The sequence below is a fragment of the Crinia signifera genome, chromosome 8 (genome assembly GCF_055691185.1).
Source record: "Crinia signifera chromosome 8, ASM5569118v1, whole genome shotgun sequence".
NCBI lineage: Eukaryota > Metazoa > Chordata > Amphibia > Anura > Myobatrachidae > Crinia > Crinia signifera.
In genome coordinates this window covers 997,986-1,016,141 of record NC_139224.1, presented here as the reverse complement: position 1 = coordinate 1,016,141, position 18,156 = coordinate 997,986, and the positions used below count along the sequence as shown (strand labels likewise).

Here is an 18,156-nt window from a genome sequence, read left to right as displayed (position 1 = left end):
CACTAGGTCACCATTGACAAAAGGTCGACATGCACTAGGTCACCATTGACAAAAGGTCGACATGCACTTGGTCACATTAACAAAAGGTCGACATGCACTAGGTCACATTAGTAAAAAAGGTCGACATGCACTAGGTCACCATTGACAAAAGGTCGACATGCACTAGGTCACCATGGACAAAAGGTCGACATGCCCTAGGTCACCATTGACAAAAGGTCGACATGCACTAGGTCAACAGTGACAAATGGTCAACAAGTAAAAAGCCGACATGGCAATTTTCGATATATGAAAATTTCCTCAAGAGTTTTTCATGATTTTTCCATTTGGGGGAGGGTGAAGGGGCTTTATCATGTTGGGCCCTTTCCCACCTTCTCAGGTGTTGACATTGACAACAAAAAATGTGAAAAACTCATGGCGACATTTTGACGTGTCAACCTTTTTCTTGTGACAGCTGCCCGATCAGTCTGTAGATATATGTGCTAATCAATTGACCTGCAGATATATCTACTATTGTGTACTCAGTTTAACTCTGTACTTGTTACATCTGCCCCACCTGCAGTGCAGCAGAGTTTAGCCCAGTTGTCTGATATTTTGCTTTACTTTCAGACATGAATCCGACTCACTGTCTCCCCTCCACAACGTGCAAGGCGAGAGTGGTGCAATCGGATGCTGCCTTAATGTAATGCTCTAACTCCCCATCTGCTGCCTGCTGTACAGGTGGCTGCTAGAAGCGGGAGAAGCAGCGGTGTATCACACCTGGCAATTAGGGGACTCGGCTGGTGACTATACAGGTGGCTGCTAGAAGCGGGAGAAGCAGCGGTGTATCACACCTGGCAATTAGGGGACTCGGCTGGTGACTATACAGGTGGCTGCTAGAAGCAGGAGAAGCAGCGGTGTATCAGCCTGACAATTAGGGGACTCGGCTGGTGACTATACAGGTGGCTGCTAGAAGCGGGAGAAGCAGCGGTGTATCACACCTGACAATTAGGGGACTCGGCTGGTGGCTGTACAGGTGGCTGCTAGAAGCAGGAGAAGCAGCGGTGTATCACGCCTGACAATTAGGGGACTCGGCTGGTGGCTGTACAGGTGGCTGCTAGAAGCAGGAGAAGCAGCGGTGTATCACGCCTGACAATTAGGGGACTCGGCTGGTGGCTGTACAGGTGGCTGCTAGAAGCAGGAGAAGCAGCGGTGTATCACGCCTGACAATTAGGGGACTCGGCTGGTGGCTGTACAGGTGGCTGCTAGAAGCAGGAGAAGCAGCGGTGTATCACGCCTGACAGTTAGGGGACTCGGCTGGTGGCTGTACAGGTGGCTGCTAGAAGCGGGAGAAGCAGCGGTGTATCACACCTGGCAATTAGGGGACTCGGCTGGTGACTATACAGGTGGCTGCTAGAAGCAGGAGAAGCAGCGGTGTATCAGCCTGACAATTAGGGGACTCGGCTGGTGACTATACAGGTGGCTGCTAGAAGCGGGAGAAGCAGCGGTGTATCACACCTGACAATTAGGGGACTCGGCTGGTGGCTGTACAGGTGGCTGCTAGAAGCAGGAGAAGCAGCGGTGTATCACGCCTGACAATTAGGGGACTCGGCTGGGGGCTGTACAGGTGGCTGCTAGAAGCAGGAGAAGCAGCGGTGTATCACGCCTGACAATTAGGGGACTCGGCTGGTGGCTGTACAGGTGGCTGCTAGAAGCAGGAGAAGCAGCGGTGTATCACGCCTGACAATTAGGGGACTCGGCTGGTGGCTGTACAGGTGGCTGCTAGAAGCAGGAGAAGCAGCGGTGTATCACGCCTGACAATTAGGGGACTCGGCTGGTGGCTGTACAGGTGGCTGCTAGAAGCAGGAGAAGCAGCGGTGTATCACGCCTGACAGTTAGGGGACTCGGCTGGTGGCTGTACAGGTGGCTGCTAGAAGCAGGAGAAGCAGCGGTGTATCACGCCTGACAATTAGGGGACTGGGCTGGAGGCTGTACAGGTGGCTGCTAGAAGCGGGAGAAGCAGCGATGTATCACACCTGACAATTAGGGGACTCGGCTGGTGGCTGTACAGGTGGCTGCTAGAAGCGGGAGAAGCAGCGGTGTATCACACCTGGCAATTAGGGGACTCGGCTGGTGACTATACAGGTGGCTGCTAGAAGCAGGAGAAGCAGCGGTGTATCACGCCTGACAATTAGGGGACTCGGCTGGTGGCTGTACAGGTGGCTGCTAGAAGCAGGAGAAGCAGCGGTGTATCACGCCTGACAATTAGGGGACTCGGCTGGTGGCTGTACAGGTGGCTGCTAGAAGCAGGAGAAGCTGCGGTGTATCACGCCTGACAATTAGGGGACTCGGCTGGTGGCTGTACAGGTGGCTGCTAGAAGCAGGAGAAGCAGCGGTGTATCACGCCTGACAGTTAGGGGACTCGGCTGGTGGCTGTACAGGTGGCTGCTAGAAGCAGGAGAAGCAGCGGTGTATCACGCCTGACAATTAGGGGACTGGGCTGGAGGCTGTACAGGTGGCTGCTAGAAGCGGGAGAAGCAGCGATGTATCACGCCTGACAATTAGGGGACTCGGCTGGTGGCTGTACAGGTGGCTGCTAGAAGCAGGAGAAGCAGCGGTGTATCACGCCTGACAATTAGGGGACTGGGCTGGAGGCTGTACAGGTGGCTGCTAGAAGCGGGAGAAGCAGCGATGTATCACGCCTGACAATTAGGGGACTGGGCTGGTGACTGTACAGGTGGCTGCTAGAAGCAGGAGAAGCAGCGATGTATCACGCCTGACAGTTAGGGGACTCGGCTGGTGGCTGTACAGGTGGCTGCTAGAAGCAGGAGAAGCAGCGGTGTATCACACCTGACAATTAGGGGACTCGGCTGGTGGCTGTACAGGTGGCTGCTAGAAGCAGGAGAAGCAGCGGTGTATCACGCCTGACAATTAGGGGACTGGGCTGGTGGCTGTACAGGTGGCTGCTAGAAGCAGGAGAAGCAGCGATGTATCACGCCTGACAATTAGGGGACTGGGCTGGTGGCTGTACAGGTGGCTGCTAGAAGCAGGAGAAGCAGCGGTGTATCACGCCTGACAATTAGGGGACTCGGCTGGTGGCTGTACAGGTGGCTGCTAGAAGCAGGAGAAGCAGCGATGTATCACGCCTGACAATTAGGGGACTGGGCTGGTGGCTGTACAGGTGGCTGCTAGAAGCAGGAGAAGCAGCGGTGTATCACGCCTGACAATTAGGGGACTCGGCTGGTGGCTGTACAGGTGGCTGCTAGAAGCAGGAGAAGCAGCGGTGTATCACGCCTGACAATTAGGGGACTCGGCTGGTGGCTGTACAGGTGGCTGCTAGAAGCAGGAGAAGCAGCGGTGTATCACGCCTGACAATTAGGGGACTCGGCTGGTGGCTGTACAGGTGGCTGCTAGAAGCAGGAGAAGCAGCGGTGTATCACGCCTGACAATTAGGGGACTCGGCTGGTGGCTGTACAGGTGGCTGCTAGAAGCAGGAGAAGCAGCGGTGTATCACGCCTGACAGTTAGGGGACTCGGCTGGTGGCTGTACAGGTGGCTGCTAGAAGCGGGAGAAGCAGCGGTGTATCACGCCTGACAATTAGGGGACTGGGCTGGAGGCTGTACAGGTGGCTGCTAGAAGCGGGAGAAGCAGCGATGTATCACACCTGACAATTAGGGGACTCGGCTGGTGGCTGTACAGGTGGCTGCTAGAAGCGGGAGAAGCAGCGGTGTATCACACCTGGCAATTAGGGGACTCGGCTGGTGACTATACAGGTGGCTGCTAGAAGCAGGAGAAGCAGCGGTGTATCACACCTGACAATTAGGGGACTCGGCTGGTGGCTGTACAGGTGGCTGCTAGAAGCAGGAGAAGCAGCGGTGTATCACGCCTGACAATTAGGGGACTCGGCTGGTGGCTGTACAGGTGGCTGCTAGAAGCAGGAGAAGCTGCGGTGTATCACGCCTGACAATTAGGGGACTCGGCTGGTGGCTGTACAGGTGGCTGCTAGAAGCAGGAGAAGCAGCGGTGTATCACGCCTGACAGTTAGGGGACTCGGCTGGTGGCTGTACAGGTGGCTGCTAGAAGCAGGAGAAGCAGCGGTGTATCACGCCTGACAATTAGGGGACTGGGCTGGAGGCTGTACAGGTGGCTGCTAGAAGCGGGAGAAGCAGCGATGTATCACGCCTGACAATTAGGGGACTCGGCTGGTGGCTGTACAGGTGGCTGCTAGAAGCAGGAGAAGCAGCGGTGTATCACGCCTGACAATTAGGGGACTGGGCTGGAGGCTGTACAGGTGGCTGCTAGAAGCGGGAGAAGCAGCGATGTATCACGCCTGACAATTAGGGGACTGGGCTGGTGACTGTACAGGTGGCTGCTAGAAGCAGGAGAAGCAGCGATGTATCACGCCTGACAGTTAGGGGACTCGGCTGGTGGCTGTACAGGTGGCTGCTAGAAGCAGGAGAAGCAGCGGTGTATCACACCTGACAATTAGGGGACTCGGCTGGTGGCTGTACAGGTGGCTGCTAGAAGCAGGAGAAGCAGCGGTGTATCACGCCTGACAATTAGGGGACTGGGCTGGTGGCTGTACAGGTGGCTGCTAGAAGCAGGAGAAGCAGCGATGTATCACGCCTGACAATTAGGGGACTGGGCTGGTGGCTGTACAGGTGGCTGCTAGAAGCAGGAGAAGCAGCGGTGTATCACGCCTGACAATTAGGGGACTCGGCTGGTGGCTGTACAGGTGGCTGCTAGAAGCAGGAGAAGCAGCGATGTATCACGCCTGACAATTAGGGGACTCGGCTGGTGGCTGTACCGGTGGCTGCTAGAAGCAGGAGAAGCAGCGATGTATCACGCCTGACAATTAGGGGACTCGGCTGGTGGCTGTACCGGTGGCTGCTAGAAGCGGGAGAAGCAGCGGTGTATCAGCCTGACAATAAGGGGACTCGGCTGGTGGCTGTACAGGTGGCTGCTAGAAGCGGGAGAAGCAGCGGTGTGTCACGCCTGACAATTAGGGGACTCGGCTGGTGGCTGTACAGGTGGCTGCTAGAAGCAGTAGAAGCAGCGGTGTATCACGCCTGACAATTAGGGGACTCGGCTGGTGGCTGTACAGGTGGCTGCTAGAAGCAGGAGAAGCAGCGGTGTATCACGCCTGACAATTAGGGGACTGGGCTGGTGGCTGTACAGGTGGCTGCTAGAAGCAGGAGAAGCAGCGGTGTATCACGCCTGACAATTAGGGGACTCGGCTGGTGGCTGTACAGGTGGATGCTAGAAGCAGGAGAAGCAGCGGTGTGTCACGCCTGACAATTAGGGGACTCGGCTGGTGGCTGTACCGGTGGCTGCTAGAAGCAGGAGAAGCAGCGGTGTATCACGCCTGACAATTAGGGGACTCGGCTGGTGGCTGTACAGGTGGCTGCTAGAAGCGGGAGAAGCAGCGGTGTGTCACGCCTGACAATTAGGGGACTCGGCTGGTGGCTGTACAGGTGGCTGCTAGAAGCAGGAGAAGCAGGAGAAGCAGCGGTGTATCAGCCTGACAATTAGGGGACTGGGCTGGTGGCTGTACAGGTGGCTGCTAGAAGCAGGAGAAGCAGCGGTGTATAACGCCTGACAATTAGGGGACTCGGCTGGTGGCTGTACAGGTGGCTGCTAGAAGCGGGAGAAGCAGCGGTGTATCACGCCTGACAATTAGGGGACTGGGCTGGTGGCTGTACAGGTGGCTGCTAGAAGCAGGAGAAGCAGCGGTGTATCACGCCTGACAATTAGGGGACTCGGCTGGTGGCTGTACAGGTGGCTGCTAGAAGCAGGAGAAGCAGCGGTGTATCACGCCTGACAATTAGGGGACTCGGCTGGTGGCTGTACAGGTGGCTGCTAGAAGCAGGAGAAGCAGCGGTGTATCACGCCTGACAATTAGGGGACTGGGCTGGTGGCTGTACAGGTGGCTGCTAGAAGCAGGAGAAGCAGCGGTGTATCACGCCTGACAATTAGGGGACTCGGCTGGTGGCTGTACAGGTGGCTGCTAGAAGCAGGAGAAGCAGCGGTGTATCACGCCTGACAATTAGGGGACTCGGCTGGTGGCTGTACAGGTGGCTGCTAGAAGCAGGAGAAGCAGCGTTGTATCCTGCCTGACAATTAGGGGACTCGGCTGGTGGCTGTACGGGTGGCTGCTAGAAGCAGGAGAAGCAGCGGTGTATAACGCCTGACAATTAGGGGACTCGGCTGGTGGCTGTACAGGTGGCTGCTAGAAGCAGGAGAAGCAGCGGTGTATCACGCCTGACAATTAGTGGACTCGGCTGGTGGCTGTACAGGTGGATGCTAGAAGCAGGAGAAGCAGCGGTGTATCACGCCTGACAATTAGGGGACTCGGCTGGTGGCTGTACAGGTGGCTGCTAGAAGCAGAAGAAGCAGCGGTGTATCAGCCTGACAATTAGGCGACTCGGCTGGTGGCTGTACAGGTGGCTGCTAGAAGCGGGAGAAGCAGCGGTGTATCACGCCTGACAATTAGGGGACTCGGCTGGTGGCTGTACAGGTGGCTGCTAGAAGCAGGAGAAGCAGCGGTGTATCAGCCTGACAATTAGGCGACTCGGCTGGTGGCTGTACAGGTGGCTGCTAGAAGCGGGAGAAGCAGCGGTGTATCCTGCCTGACAGTTAGGGGACTCGGCTGGTGGCTGTACAGGTGGCTGCTAGAAGCAGTAGAAGCAGCGGTGTATCACGCCTGACAATTAGGGGACTCGGCTGGTGGCTGTACAGGTGGCTGCTAGAAGCAGGAGAAGCAGCAGTGTATCACGCCTGACAATTAGGGGACTCGGCTGGTGGCTGTACAGGTGGCTGCTAGAAGCAGGAGAAGCAGCAGTGTATCACGCCTGACAATTAGGGGACTCGGCTGGTGGCTGTACAGGTGGCTGCTAGAAGCGGAAGAAGCAGCGATGTATCACGCCTGACAATTAGGGGACTGGGCTGGTGGCTGTACAGGTGGCTGCTAGAAGCAGGAGAAGCAGCGGTGTGTCACACCTGACAATTAGGGGACTCGGCTGGTGGCTGTACAGGTGGCTGCTAGAAGCAGGAGAAGCAGCGGTGTATCAGCCTGACAATTAGGGGACTCGGCTGGTGGCTGTACAGGTGGCTGCTAGAAGCAGTAGAAGCAGCGGTGTATCACGCCTGACAATTAGGGGACTCGGCTGGTAGATGTACAGGTGGCTGCTAGAAGCAGGAGAAGCAGCGATGTATCACGCCTGACAGTTAGGGGACTCGGCTGGTGGCTGTACAGGTGGCTGCTAGAAGCAGTAGAAGCAGCGGTGTATCACCCCTGACAATTAGGGGACTCGGCTGGTGGCTGTACAGGTGGATGCTAGAAGCAGGAGAAGCAGCGGTGTATCACGCCTGACAGTTAGGGGACTCGGCTGGTGGCTGTACAGGTGGCTGCTAGAAGCGGGAGAAGCAGCGGTGTATCACGCCTGACAATTAGGGGACTCGGCTGGTGGCTGTACAGGTGGCTGCTAGAAGCGGGAGAAGCAGCGGTGTATCACGCCTGACAATTAGGGGACTCGGCTGGTGGCTGTACAGGTGGCTGCTAGAAGTGGGAGAAGCAGCGATGTATCACGCCTGACAATTAGGGGACTCGGCTGGTGGCTGTACAGGTGGCTGCTAGAAGCGGGAGAAGCAGCGGTGTATCACGCCTGACAATTAGGGGACTCGGCTGGTGGCTGTACAGGTGGCTGCTAGAAGTGGGAGAAGCAGCGATGTATCACGCCTGACAATTAGGGGACTCGGCTGGTGGCTGTACAGGTGGCTGCTAGAAGCAGGAGAAGCAGCGGTGTATCACGCCTGACAATTAGGGGACTCGGCTGGTGGCTGTACAGGTGGCTGCTAGAATCGGGAGAAGCAGTGGTGTGTCACACCTGACAATTAGAGGACTCGGCTGGTGGCTGTACAGGTGGCTGCTAGAAGCAGGAGAAGCAGCGGTGTATCAGCCTGACAATTAGGGGACTCGGCTGGTGGCTGTACAGGTGGCTGCTAGAAGCGGGAGAAGCAGCGATGTATCACGCCTGACAATTAGGGGACTCGGCTGGTGGCTGTACAGGTGGCTGCTAGAAGCAGGAGAAGCAGCGGTGTATAACGCCTGACAATTAGGGCACTCGGCTGGTGGCTGTACAGGTGGCTGTACAGGTGGCTGCTAGAAGCAGGAGAAGCAGCGGTGTATCACGCCTGACAATTAGGGGACTGGGCTGGTGGCTGTACAGGTGGCTGCTAGAAGCAGGAGAAGCAGCGGTGTATCACGCCTGACAATTAGGGGACTGGGCTGGTGACTGTACAGGTGGCTGCTAGAAGCAGGAGAAGCAGCGGTGTATCACGCCTGACAATTAGGGGACTCGGCTGGTGGCTGTACAGGTGGCTGCTAGAATCGGGAGAAGCAGTGGTGTATCACGCCTGACAGTTAGGGGACTCGGCTGGTGGCTGTACAGGTGGCTGCTAGAAGCAGGAGAAGCAGCGGTGTATCAGCCTGACAATTAGGGGACTCGGCTGGTGGCTGTACAGGTGGCTGCTAGAAGCGGGAGAAGCAGCGATGTATCACGCCTGACAATTAGGGGACTCGGCTGGTGGCTGTACAGGTGGCTGCTAGAAGCAGGAGAAGCAGCGGTGTATAACGCCTGACAATTAGGGCACTCGGCTGGTGGCTGTACAGGTGGCTGTACAGGTGGCTGCTAGAAGCAGGAGAAGCAGCGGTGTATCATGCCTGACAATTAGGGGACTGGGCTGGTGGCTGTACAGGTGGCTGCTAGAAGCAGGAGAAGCAGCGGTGTATCACGCCTGACAATTAGGGGACTGGGCTGGTGACTGTACAGGTGGCTGCTAGAAGCAGGAAAAGCAGCGGTGTATCACGCCTGACAATTAGGGGACTGGGCTGGTGGCTGTACAGGTGGCTGCTAGAAGCAGGAGAAGCAGCGGTGTGTCACACCTGACAATTAGGGGACTGGGATGGTGGCTGTACAGGTGGATGCTAGAAGCAGGAGAAGCAGCGGTGTATCACGCCTGACAATTAGGGGACTGGGCTGGTGGCTGTACAGGTGGCTGCTAGAAGCAGGAGAAGCAGCGGTGTATCACGCCTGACAATTAGGGGACTGGGCTGGTGGCTGTACAGGTGGCTGCTAGAAGCAGGAGAAGCAGCGGTGTATCACGCCTGACAATTAGGGGACTCGGCTGGTGGCTGTACAGGTGGCTGCTAGAAGCAGGAGAAGCAGCGGTGTATCAGCCTGACAATTAGGGGACTCGGCTGGTGGCTGCTAGAAGCGGGAGAAGCAGCGGTGTATCACGCCTGACAATTAGGGGACTCGGCTGGTGGCTGTACAGGTGGCTGCTAGAAGTGGGAGAAGCAGCGGTGTATCACACCTGACAATTAGGGGACTCGGCTGGTGGCTGTACAGGTGGCTGCTAGAAGCGTGAGAAGCAGCGGTGTGTCACACCTGACAATTAGAGGACTGGGATGGTGGCTGTACAGGTGGATGCTAGAAGCAGGAGAAGCAGCAATGTATCACGCCTGACAATTAGGGGACTCGGCTGGTGGCTGTACAGGTGGCTGCTAGAAGCAGGAGAAGCAGCGGTGTATCATGCCTGACAATTAGGGGACTCGGCTGGTGGCTGTACAGGTGGCTGCTAGCAGCGGGAGAAGCAGCGGTGTATCACGCCTGACAATTAGGGGACTCGGCTGGTGGCTGTACAGGAGGCTGCTAGAAGCGGGAGAAGCAGCGGTGTATCACGCCTGACAATTAGGGGACCCCCGCTGGTGGCTGTACAGGTGGCTGCTAGAAGCAGGAGAAGCAGCGATGTATCACGCCTGACAATTAGGGGACTCGGCTGGTGGCTGTACAGGTGGCTGCTAGAAGCAGGAGAAGCAGCGGTGTATCACGCCTGACAATTAGGGGACTCGGCTGGTTGCTGTACAGGTGGCTGCTAGAAGCAGGAGAAGCAGCAGTGTATCACGCCTGACAGTGGCGTAAGTTCGTTTATGGCGCCCGGAGGCAAGATACAAGTTGGTGCCCCCCCCCCATAGAGAGAGTGAGAGGGGTAATGTACTGTACAAAGAGAGAGGGGGTAAGAGGGAAGGTAAGGCAGAGAGAGAGAGGGGATGAGGGTGGTGAGAGGTACCTTCCAGCTACATTTCCTTGGGCTGGCTGAGCTGCTGCTGGAGCGTCTCCTGATGGGGGTTCTTGTTTCTGGGTTCACCCTCCACTCCACTGCAGGGCCTGCTCAGAGGCTACAGCCTGGTCCTTTCTTGCGGGCTGCCGCAGACGAGCAGCAGGGGAGAGAGCGGAGGGGGCCGGCGGCTGGGAAGATCGCGCAGCTTGGACGCCTGTCGGGAAGGCGCGGTGGGGATGCTTCTCTAGGGGTGGGAGTCTGGACTGACACCCGGCCTCTGTGACGAGCTGCAGGACATCACATCAGGAACTCAGGGACGGATCTATATTTCCTCTGTATCCGTCCCTGAGTGGCACCCGCCACATTGGCTGCTGACACCGGCTCCTCGTCACTGTGTTGGCTGGCTGCTCAGACCGCTGTCACTCAGTGAGTACAACAGCAGCCAACCAAGTGACAGGGAGCGCTGCATGCATTAAGGGTACTGCCGGGCAGTACATCAAATGAGCGGGGTACCGGGGGCAATGGAGCCAGTGCCCCCTTTAAGGCTGGCGCCCGGCGGCAGATGACTTCATTGCCTCCGGGAGTTCCGCCACTGACGCCTGACAATTAGGGGACTCGGCTGGTGGCTGTACAGGTGGCTGCTAGAAGCGGAAGAAGCAGCGATGTATCACGCCTGACAATTAGGGGACTCGGCTGGTGGCTGTACAGGTGGCTGCTAGAAGCAGGAGAAGCAGCAGTGTATCACGCCTGACAATTAGGGGACTCGGCTGGTGGCTGTACAGGTGGCTGCTAGAAGCAGGAGAAGCAGCGATGTATCACGCCTGACAGTTAGGGGACTCGGCTGGTGGCTGTACAGGTGGCTGCTAGAAGCAGGAGAAGCAGCAATGTATCACGCCTGACAGTTAGGGGACTCGGCTGGTGGCTGTACAGGTGGCTGCTAGAAGCAGGAGAAGCAGCAATGTATCACGCCTGACAGTTAGGGGACTCGGCTGGTGGCTGTACAGGTGGCTGCTAGAAGCAGGAGAAGCAGCGATGTATCACGCCTGACAATTAGGGGACTCGGCTGGTGGCTGTACAGGTGGCTGCTAGAAGCAGGAGAAGCAGCAGTGTATCACGCCTGACAATTAGGGGACTCGGCTGGTGGCTGTACAGGTGGCTGCTAGAAGCAGGAGAAGCAGCGATGTATCACGCCTGACAATTAGGGGACTCGGCTGGTGGCTGTACAGGTGGCTGCTAGAAGCGGAAGAAGCAGCGATGTATCACGCCTGACAATTAGGGGACTCGGCTGGTGGCTGTACAGGTGGCTGCTAGAAGCAGGAGAAGCAGCAGTGTATCACGCCTGACAATTAGGGGACTCGGCTGGTGGCTGTACAGGTGGCTGCTAGAAGCAGGAGAAGCAGCGATGTATCACGCCTGACAGTTAGGGGACTCGGCTGGAGGCTGTACAGGTGGCTGCTAGAAGCAGGAGAAGCAGCAATGTATCACGCCTGACAATTAGGGGACTCGGCTGGTGGCTGTACAGGTGGCTGCTAGAAGCAGGAGAAGCAGGAGAAGCAGCGGTGTATCAGCCTGACAATTAGGGGACTCGGCTGGTGGCTGTACAGGTGGCTGCTAGAAGCAGGAGAAGCAGCGGTGTATCAGCCTGACAATTAGGCGACTCGGCTGGTGGCTGTACAGGTGGCTGCTAGAAGCAGGAGAAGCAGCGGTGTATCACGCCTGACAATTAGGGGACTCGGCTGGTGGCTGTACAGGTGGCTGCTAGAAGCGAGAGAAGCAGCGGTGTATCACGCCTGACAATTAGGGGACTCGGCTGGTGGCTGTACAGGTGGCTGCTAGAAGCGGGAGAAGCAGCGGTGTATCAGCCTGACAATTAGGCGACTCGGCTGGTGGCTGTACAGGTGGCTGCTAGAAGCAGGAGAAGCAGCAATGTATCACGCCTGACAATTAGGGGACTGGGCTGGTGGCTGTACAGGTGGCTGCTAGAAGCAGGAGAAGCTGCGGTGTATCACGCCTGACAATTAGGGGACTCGGCTGGTGGCTGTACAGGTGGCTGCTAGAAGCGGGAGAAGCAGCGGTGTATCAGCCTGACAATTAGGCGACTCGGCTGGTGGCTGTACAGGTGGCTGCTAGAAGCAGGAGAAGCAGCAATGTATCACGCCTGACAATTAGGGGACTCGGCTGGAGGCTGTACAGGTGGCTGCTAGAAGCAGGAGAAGCAGCGGTGTATCACCCCTGACAATTAGGGGACTCGGCTGGTGGCTGTACAGGTGGATGCTAGAAGCAGGAGAAGCAGCGGTGTATCATGCCTGACAATTAGGGGACTCGGCTGGTGGCTGTACCGGTGGCTGCTAGAAGCGGGAGAAGCAGCGGTGTATCACGCCTGACAGTTAGGGGACTCGGCGGGTGGCTGTACAGGTGGCTGCTAGAAGCGGGAGAAGCAGCGATGTATCACGCCTGACAATTAGGGGACTCGGCTGGTGGCTGTACAGGTGGCTGCTAGAAGCGGGAGAAGCAGCGGTGTATCACGCCTGACAATTAGGGGACTCGGCTGGTGGCTGTACAGGTGGCTGCTAGAAGCAGGAGAAGCAGCGGTGTATCACGCCTGACAATTAGGGGACTCGGCTGGTGGCTGTACAGGTGGCTGCTGGAAGCAGGAGAAGCAGCGGTGTATCACGCCTGACAATTAGGGGACTCGGCTGGTGGCTGTACAGGTGGCTGCTAGAAGCGGGAGAAGCAGCGGTGTATCACGCCTGACAATTAGGGGACTCGGCTGGTGGCTGTACAGGTGGCTGCTAGAAGCAGGAGAAGCAGCGGTGTATCACGCCTGACAATTAGGGGACTCGGCTGGTGGCTGTACAGGTGGCTGCTAGAAGCAGGAGAAGCAGCGGTGTATCACGCCTGACAATTAGGGGACTGGGCTGGTGGCTGTACATTGGCACAATCCTCCTCTTCTCTGGGCTGAGGCTAATAGGCCCCAGGAGAGAAGATATTAATACAAAATAATAAATGAACGCACGTCCCTAAAAAATAGCAAAAATCAGAGCTGAGCCACAAACCACACAGTGATGTGACATATGCTAATGGGATGTTACCATCTTTCTGGGACCCGCAGAGGTCACTTTACATCTAGAAATGAAGAAGGTTTGTTGCCCATAGCAGCCAATCAGATTCTGGCTACTGCACGGTCAGATATTGTAGGTGAGGGTAGGGGTCATTAGCCGGAACATATGAGGTCGACATGCATTGTGTCAACCACTGAAGGTCGACGTGGCTTAGTTCCACACATGAAATAGGTCAACATGGCTAAGGTCGGCAGGGTTGTCGACACAAGCATTGGCATGAGAATGGGAAGGTCGACTGTCAAAAGGTTTTCATGTTTTTGTCCCGAATGTCGACATTGTCACAGTGTACCGCATCCCCTCCCCATGCTGCGGGCACGGTGCCTCGCTATGTGCCGCACACTGTTCTATTCTCCCTCCACACCCGAGTGTGAAATACCGCCTGTCGGCACAAAAAATGTGAAAAACTTGTCAACCTTTTGATTGTCAATCTTCCTATGGTCGACCCAATGAATGTCTACCTACCGCATCGCATAGGTGACCGATATCTGGGCGTGGCTACCGGATGCAGACTGGAAGAAAAAACTGATTCCGTAACAGTTATTTATTATTTTTCAAATGTACGTATCAGTTAGTGCATGGGCATAGCTATAGTGGGCGCAAGGGGTGCCATTGCTATGGGGCCCACAGGCTTAGGGGGGCCTGGACCCAGGATACAAATTTCCCAGATTCGCCTGCTAGGCATTTGGGTGTGATCCATTGGGGCGCATGAACTTTTTGGCGTTATAGGGCAAATTTACTAAAGGTTCTAAAAATGAAAAGAGGTGAAAATTGCATCCTAGAAAATGATGGACAGAATCTGATTGGTTGCTATGGGCAACATCCTCTCTTTTTAAATTTTAGAAGTTTTAGTAAATGTACCCCCATGTTTAAAGCAAGAGGAGTGTTTAAAGCAGGAGTGGCCAAACTTGTCCTCAAGATCTACCAACAGTTATGTTTTTTAGGCCACCTGTGGATCTATAGTAGGAATGACTGCAGTAGGTTTGAAAATGTGACAGTTAGTAATGACTGCACCTGTGCACCAGCTAGGTGATCTTGGGAATGTGACAGTTAGTAATGACTACACCTGTGCACCAGCTAGGTGATCTGGGAAATGTGACAGATAGTAATGACTGCACCTGAGCACCAGCTAGGTGACCTGGAAAATGTGACAGTTAGTAATGACTGCACCTGAGCACCAGCTAGGTTATCTGGGAAATGTGACAGATAGTAATGACTGCACCTGAGCACCAGCTAGGTGACCTGAAAAATGTGACAGATAGTAATGACTGCACCTGAGCACCAGCTAGGTGATCTGGGGAATGTGACAGTTAGTAATGACTACAGCTGTGCAGCAGCTAGGTAACTTGGGGAATGTGACAGTTAGTAATGACTACACCTGTGCACCAGCGAGGTGATCTGGGAAATGTGACAGTTAGTAATGACTACACCTGTGCAGCAGCTAGGTGATCTGGGGAATGTGACATTTAGTAATGACTACAGCTGTGCAGCAGCTAGGTAACTTGGGGAATGTGACAGTTAGTAATGACTGCACCTGTGCACCAGCGAGGTGATCTGGGAAATGTGACAGTTAGTGATGACTGCACCTATGCACCAGCTAGGTGATCTGGGAAATGTGACAGTTAGTAATGACTACAGCTGTGCACCAGCTAGGTGGTCTGGGGAATGTGACAGTTAGTAATGAGTACCGCTGTGCACCAGCTAGGTGATCTCGGAAATGTGACAGTTAGTAATGACTACAGCTGTGCACCAGCTAGCATAGGTGCCGATTCTGTGGGTGCTCAAGGGCCCGAGCACCCATGGAAATTGATGAGCACCCACGGGCCCGAGTCCTGCTGCTGGGCCACCCTATTAACTTGCTAATTTGCAGCTGCAGCACCCACATCCCCAGACCCGCCACCTGGGAAACAGTATGCCGGGAAGAGTGTATTCTGTCCGCAGACTACCTGCACTGTGGGGGCATTTATGTACCTGCACTGTGGGGTCATTTATGTACCTGCACTGTGGGGGCATTTATGTACCTGCACTGTGGGGGCATTTATGTACCTGCACTGTGGGGCATTCATGTACCTGCACTGTGGGGGCATTTATGTACCTGCACTGTGGGGCATTCATGTACCTGCACTGTGGGGGTATTTATGTACCTGCACTGTGGGGGCATTTATGTACCTGCACTGTGGGGGCATGTATGTACCTGCACTGTGGGGGCATGTATGTACCTGCACTGTGAGGGCATTTATGTACCTGCACTGTGGGGGCATTTATGTACCTGCACTGTGGGGGCATTTATGTACCTGCACTGTGGGGCATTCATGTACCTGCACTGTGGGGGCATTTATGTACCTGCACTGTGGGGCATTCATGTACCTGCACTGTGGGGGCATTTATGTACCTGCACTGTGGGGGCATTTATGTACCTGCACTGTGGGGGCATTTATGTACCTGCACTGTGGGGGCATGTATGTACCTGCACTGTGGGGGCATGTATGTACCTGCACTGTGGGGGCATGTATGTACCTGCACTGTGGGGGCATGTATGTACCTGCACTGTGAGGGCATTTATGTACCTGCACTGTGGGGGCATTTATGTACCTGCACTGTGGGGGCATTTATGTTGTCGTAATTTGATTATTGGAGACACCTGTGCTCCGTAATATAAAGTGATATTATTTTGTGGCCACACCCCTTCCCCATGAAGCCACTCCTCTATATTTTTGGCTTGAGCACCCACCAGCAAAAACATAAATCGGCACCTATGCCAGCTAGTTGATCTGGGAAATGTGACATTTAGTAATGACTACAGCTGTGCACCAGATAGGTGGTCTGCAAAACGTGGACAATTGGTAGATCTCGAGGACCGATTTGGCCAGCCCTGGTTCAAAGGTTGTCATAATGGCAGGAGACCACTGTAATGTGGCACAATATGAACTGGAGGCCAATGTAATGTGGCACAATATGAACTGGAGGCCACTGTAATGTGGCACAATATGAACTGGAGGCCACTGTAATGTGGCACAATATGAACTGGAGGCCACTGTAATGTGGCACAATATGAACTGGAGGGTTCCAAAAGAACAGGGCGTGCGAGTGTCTCATGTGAGCACGCCCCTTTCTGTCAGAGCACGGCGGCTGGCAAAGGGCAGCAAAATAGAATCACCAGGGGCAGCTCAAATTAGGACATCTGTAGGTCAAAAGAATTAGAATAGTTTTTCTAGTTTTCTCTGAAAATTCATGATTTTTACATTTGATAGTGGAGGGGTTTATACCACATGATGCTGGCAACACCCACAAAGCAATAACACAGAGGAATCATTGGCAAAGTGAAATTGTGCGGGAACAACATAATGTCAACATGTTTTTGCCAAGACAATAACGACTTCACTAAACGGTGACAGTTTCGACAAATAATTGAAAACTAACGCTAACCCTAACTTGTTTTTGCATTTTCACTGTGTCAACATGTTGACAAAACAGTCGACATTTTGTTGCTAATCTTAAGTGAGTGTTGACATGTTGACTGTATATCATCAGGAGTTAGTGACTGAAAAGACGATTTACAATGCGAACAAGCCCTGATTGTCCTAACGTTACCTTCTGTTTGTCCTGCAGGGAACCAGCCTTCTCCCTTGAACTCAGTCGAAGGCTTCAACATGGTGAAGAAGCGATGGGAAATCTTGCCGTCCATGCCAACGGGTCGATGTTCATGCTCTAGCATCCAATCCAACAACATGCTGTTTGTGATTGGCGGCGTGGCCCAGGGACCCAGCAGTGCGGTGGAGGCTCTGTGCATCTTGGAAGACGTCTGAAAATTACTTTTCATGAACTGAAACCAACAGCGTTGGTGGTAACAAAGTGCCTCAATGCCTCTTGTGTAGTAGATAGCGGCTGTGGATGATCACTAGGCTCCTCGGCGCGCAAAAGCAAGTGGAGAGAGGACATAGTTCAGATGCCATCAGGCGGAAGTCCACGAGTGAAGATGGTCTCATGTGGGACTTAGCCAACTTCTGGTCCACTGACTGAAGGACAACAATAGTTTCTATAGAATCTGAGGATTACATTAGGTTTAAAATAGAGAGATATATTCAAACAGACCTATATATATATATATATGAATGAATGATGATACACAAAAGATACAATAGTTATTACCAAAAATGAGTCCTATTTACTAGTATGTTTGACAATCTGATACTACTATTATCTAAGGTTCCCTGTCCATGTTGTGCTCAGGGTTAGATGTGGTTCATTCTGAGCAGGGTAATGGTCCAGGCAACATGTGAAAACTTCTAAAGCTTTTTGTTAACTATTTAGATACTTCGCTATCACGACTGTCTTAAAAACATGAGTGTGTACATAAAATACAGCTGCGGATTGCACCAAGCAAAGTCCTCATTATCTACTCTGTGGGTTGGCAGGTGGTGATATTGGGCAGGAAGGCGGCTGCTGTTTGTAACCGTAACTGTCACAATGCCAAAAATTCCAGGTTTTAAATAATAAATGAAAGCGGTTCCACAGACTTCGGAGATTGAGGCTGACAGTGTTATTGGTCACACAGGTTATTTCTGAGTATCCCAGTGGGGGTGGAGGTTCTAAAGCAGCTCTGTTGTCACAGGCTGGATGTGACCTGAAGTGTTGGGAGCGGATGAAGTGCAAAGTGACATCCTTGTCCTGACTCTAGCCATTCGCTTACGTTCTGTCGCTGCCAATCAGGGATTTGTGCGTCTCCTGCCCAAGTTCTTGCTGGCAGCCACATTGCAGGGCTCTCAGATATTTGGTAAGGATAGCAGTCTGGACGAAGAACTGCAAGGGTCCCGAACCAAACCTAATAAATCACATCTATATTATAATTATTATTGTATATTATTATATACATTACAGTGAATTAAAATGGGATCCGGATGATAGGTCAACACTCAATGAGTAATGACTACTTTAAGTG

General features: G+C 54.1%; 1 protein-coding gene across 4 annotated transcripts in view; it reads left to right on the top strand.

Annotated features, from left to right (window-relative positions):
- KLHDC8B (kelch domain containing 8B) overlaps positions 1 to 17,733 on the top strand; it is a 244,898-nt gene extending 227,165 nt beyond the window's left edge. For all 4 annotated transcript variants that reach the window (XM_083155548.1, XM_083155547.1, XM_083155546.1 and 1 more), the window contains one exon: positions 16,827 to 17,733. In XM_083155548.1, the coding sequence (XP_083011674.1) occupies positions 16,827 to 17,023 (197 nt within the window). In that variant the 3' untranslated portion in view covers positions 17,024 to 17,733. The remainder of the gene's footprint in view (positions 1 to 16,826) is intronic.
- Positions 17,734 to 18,156: the final 423 nt, after the last annotated feature.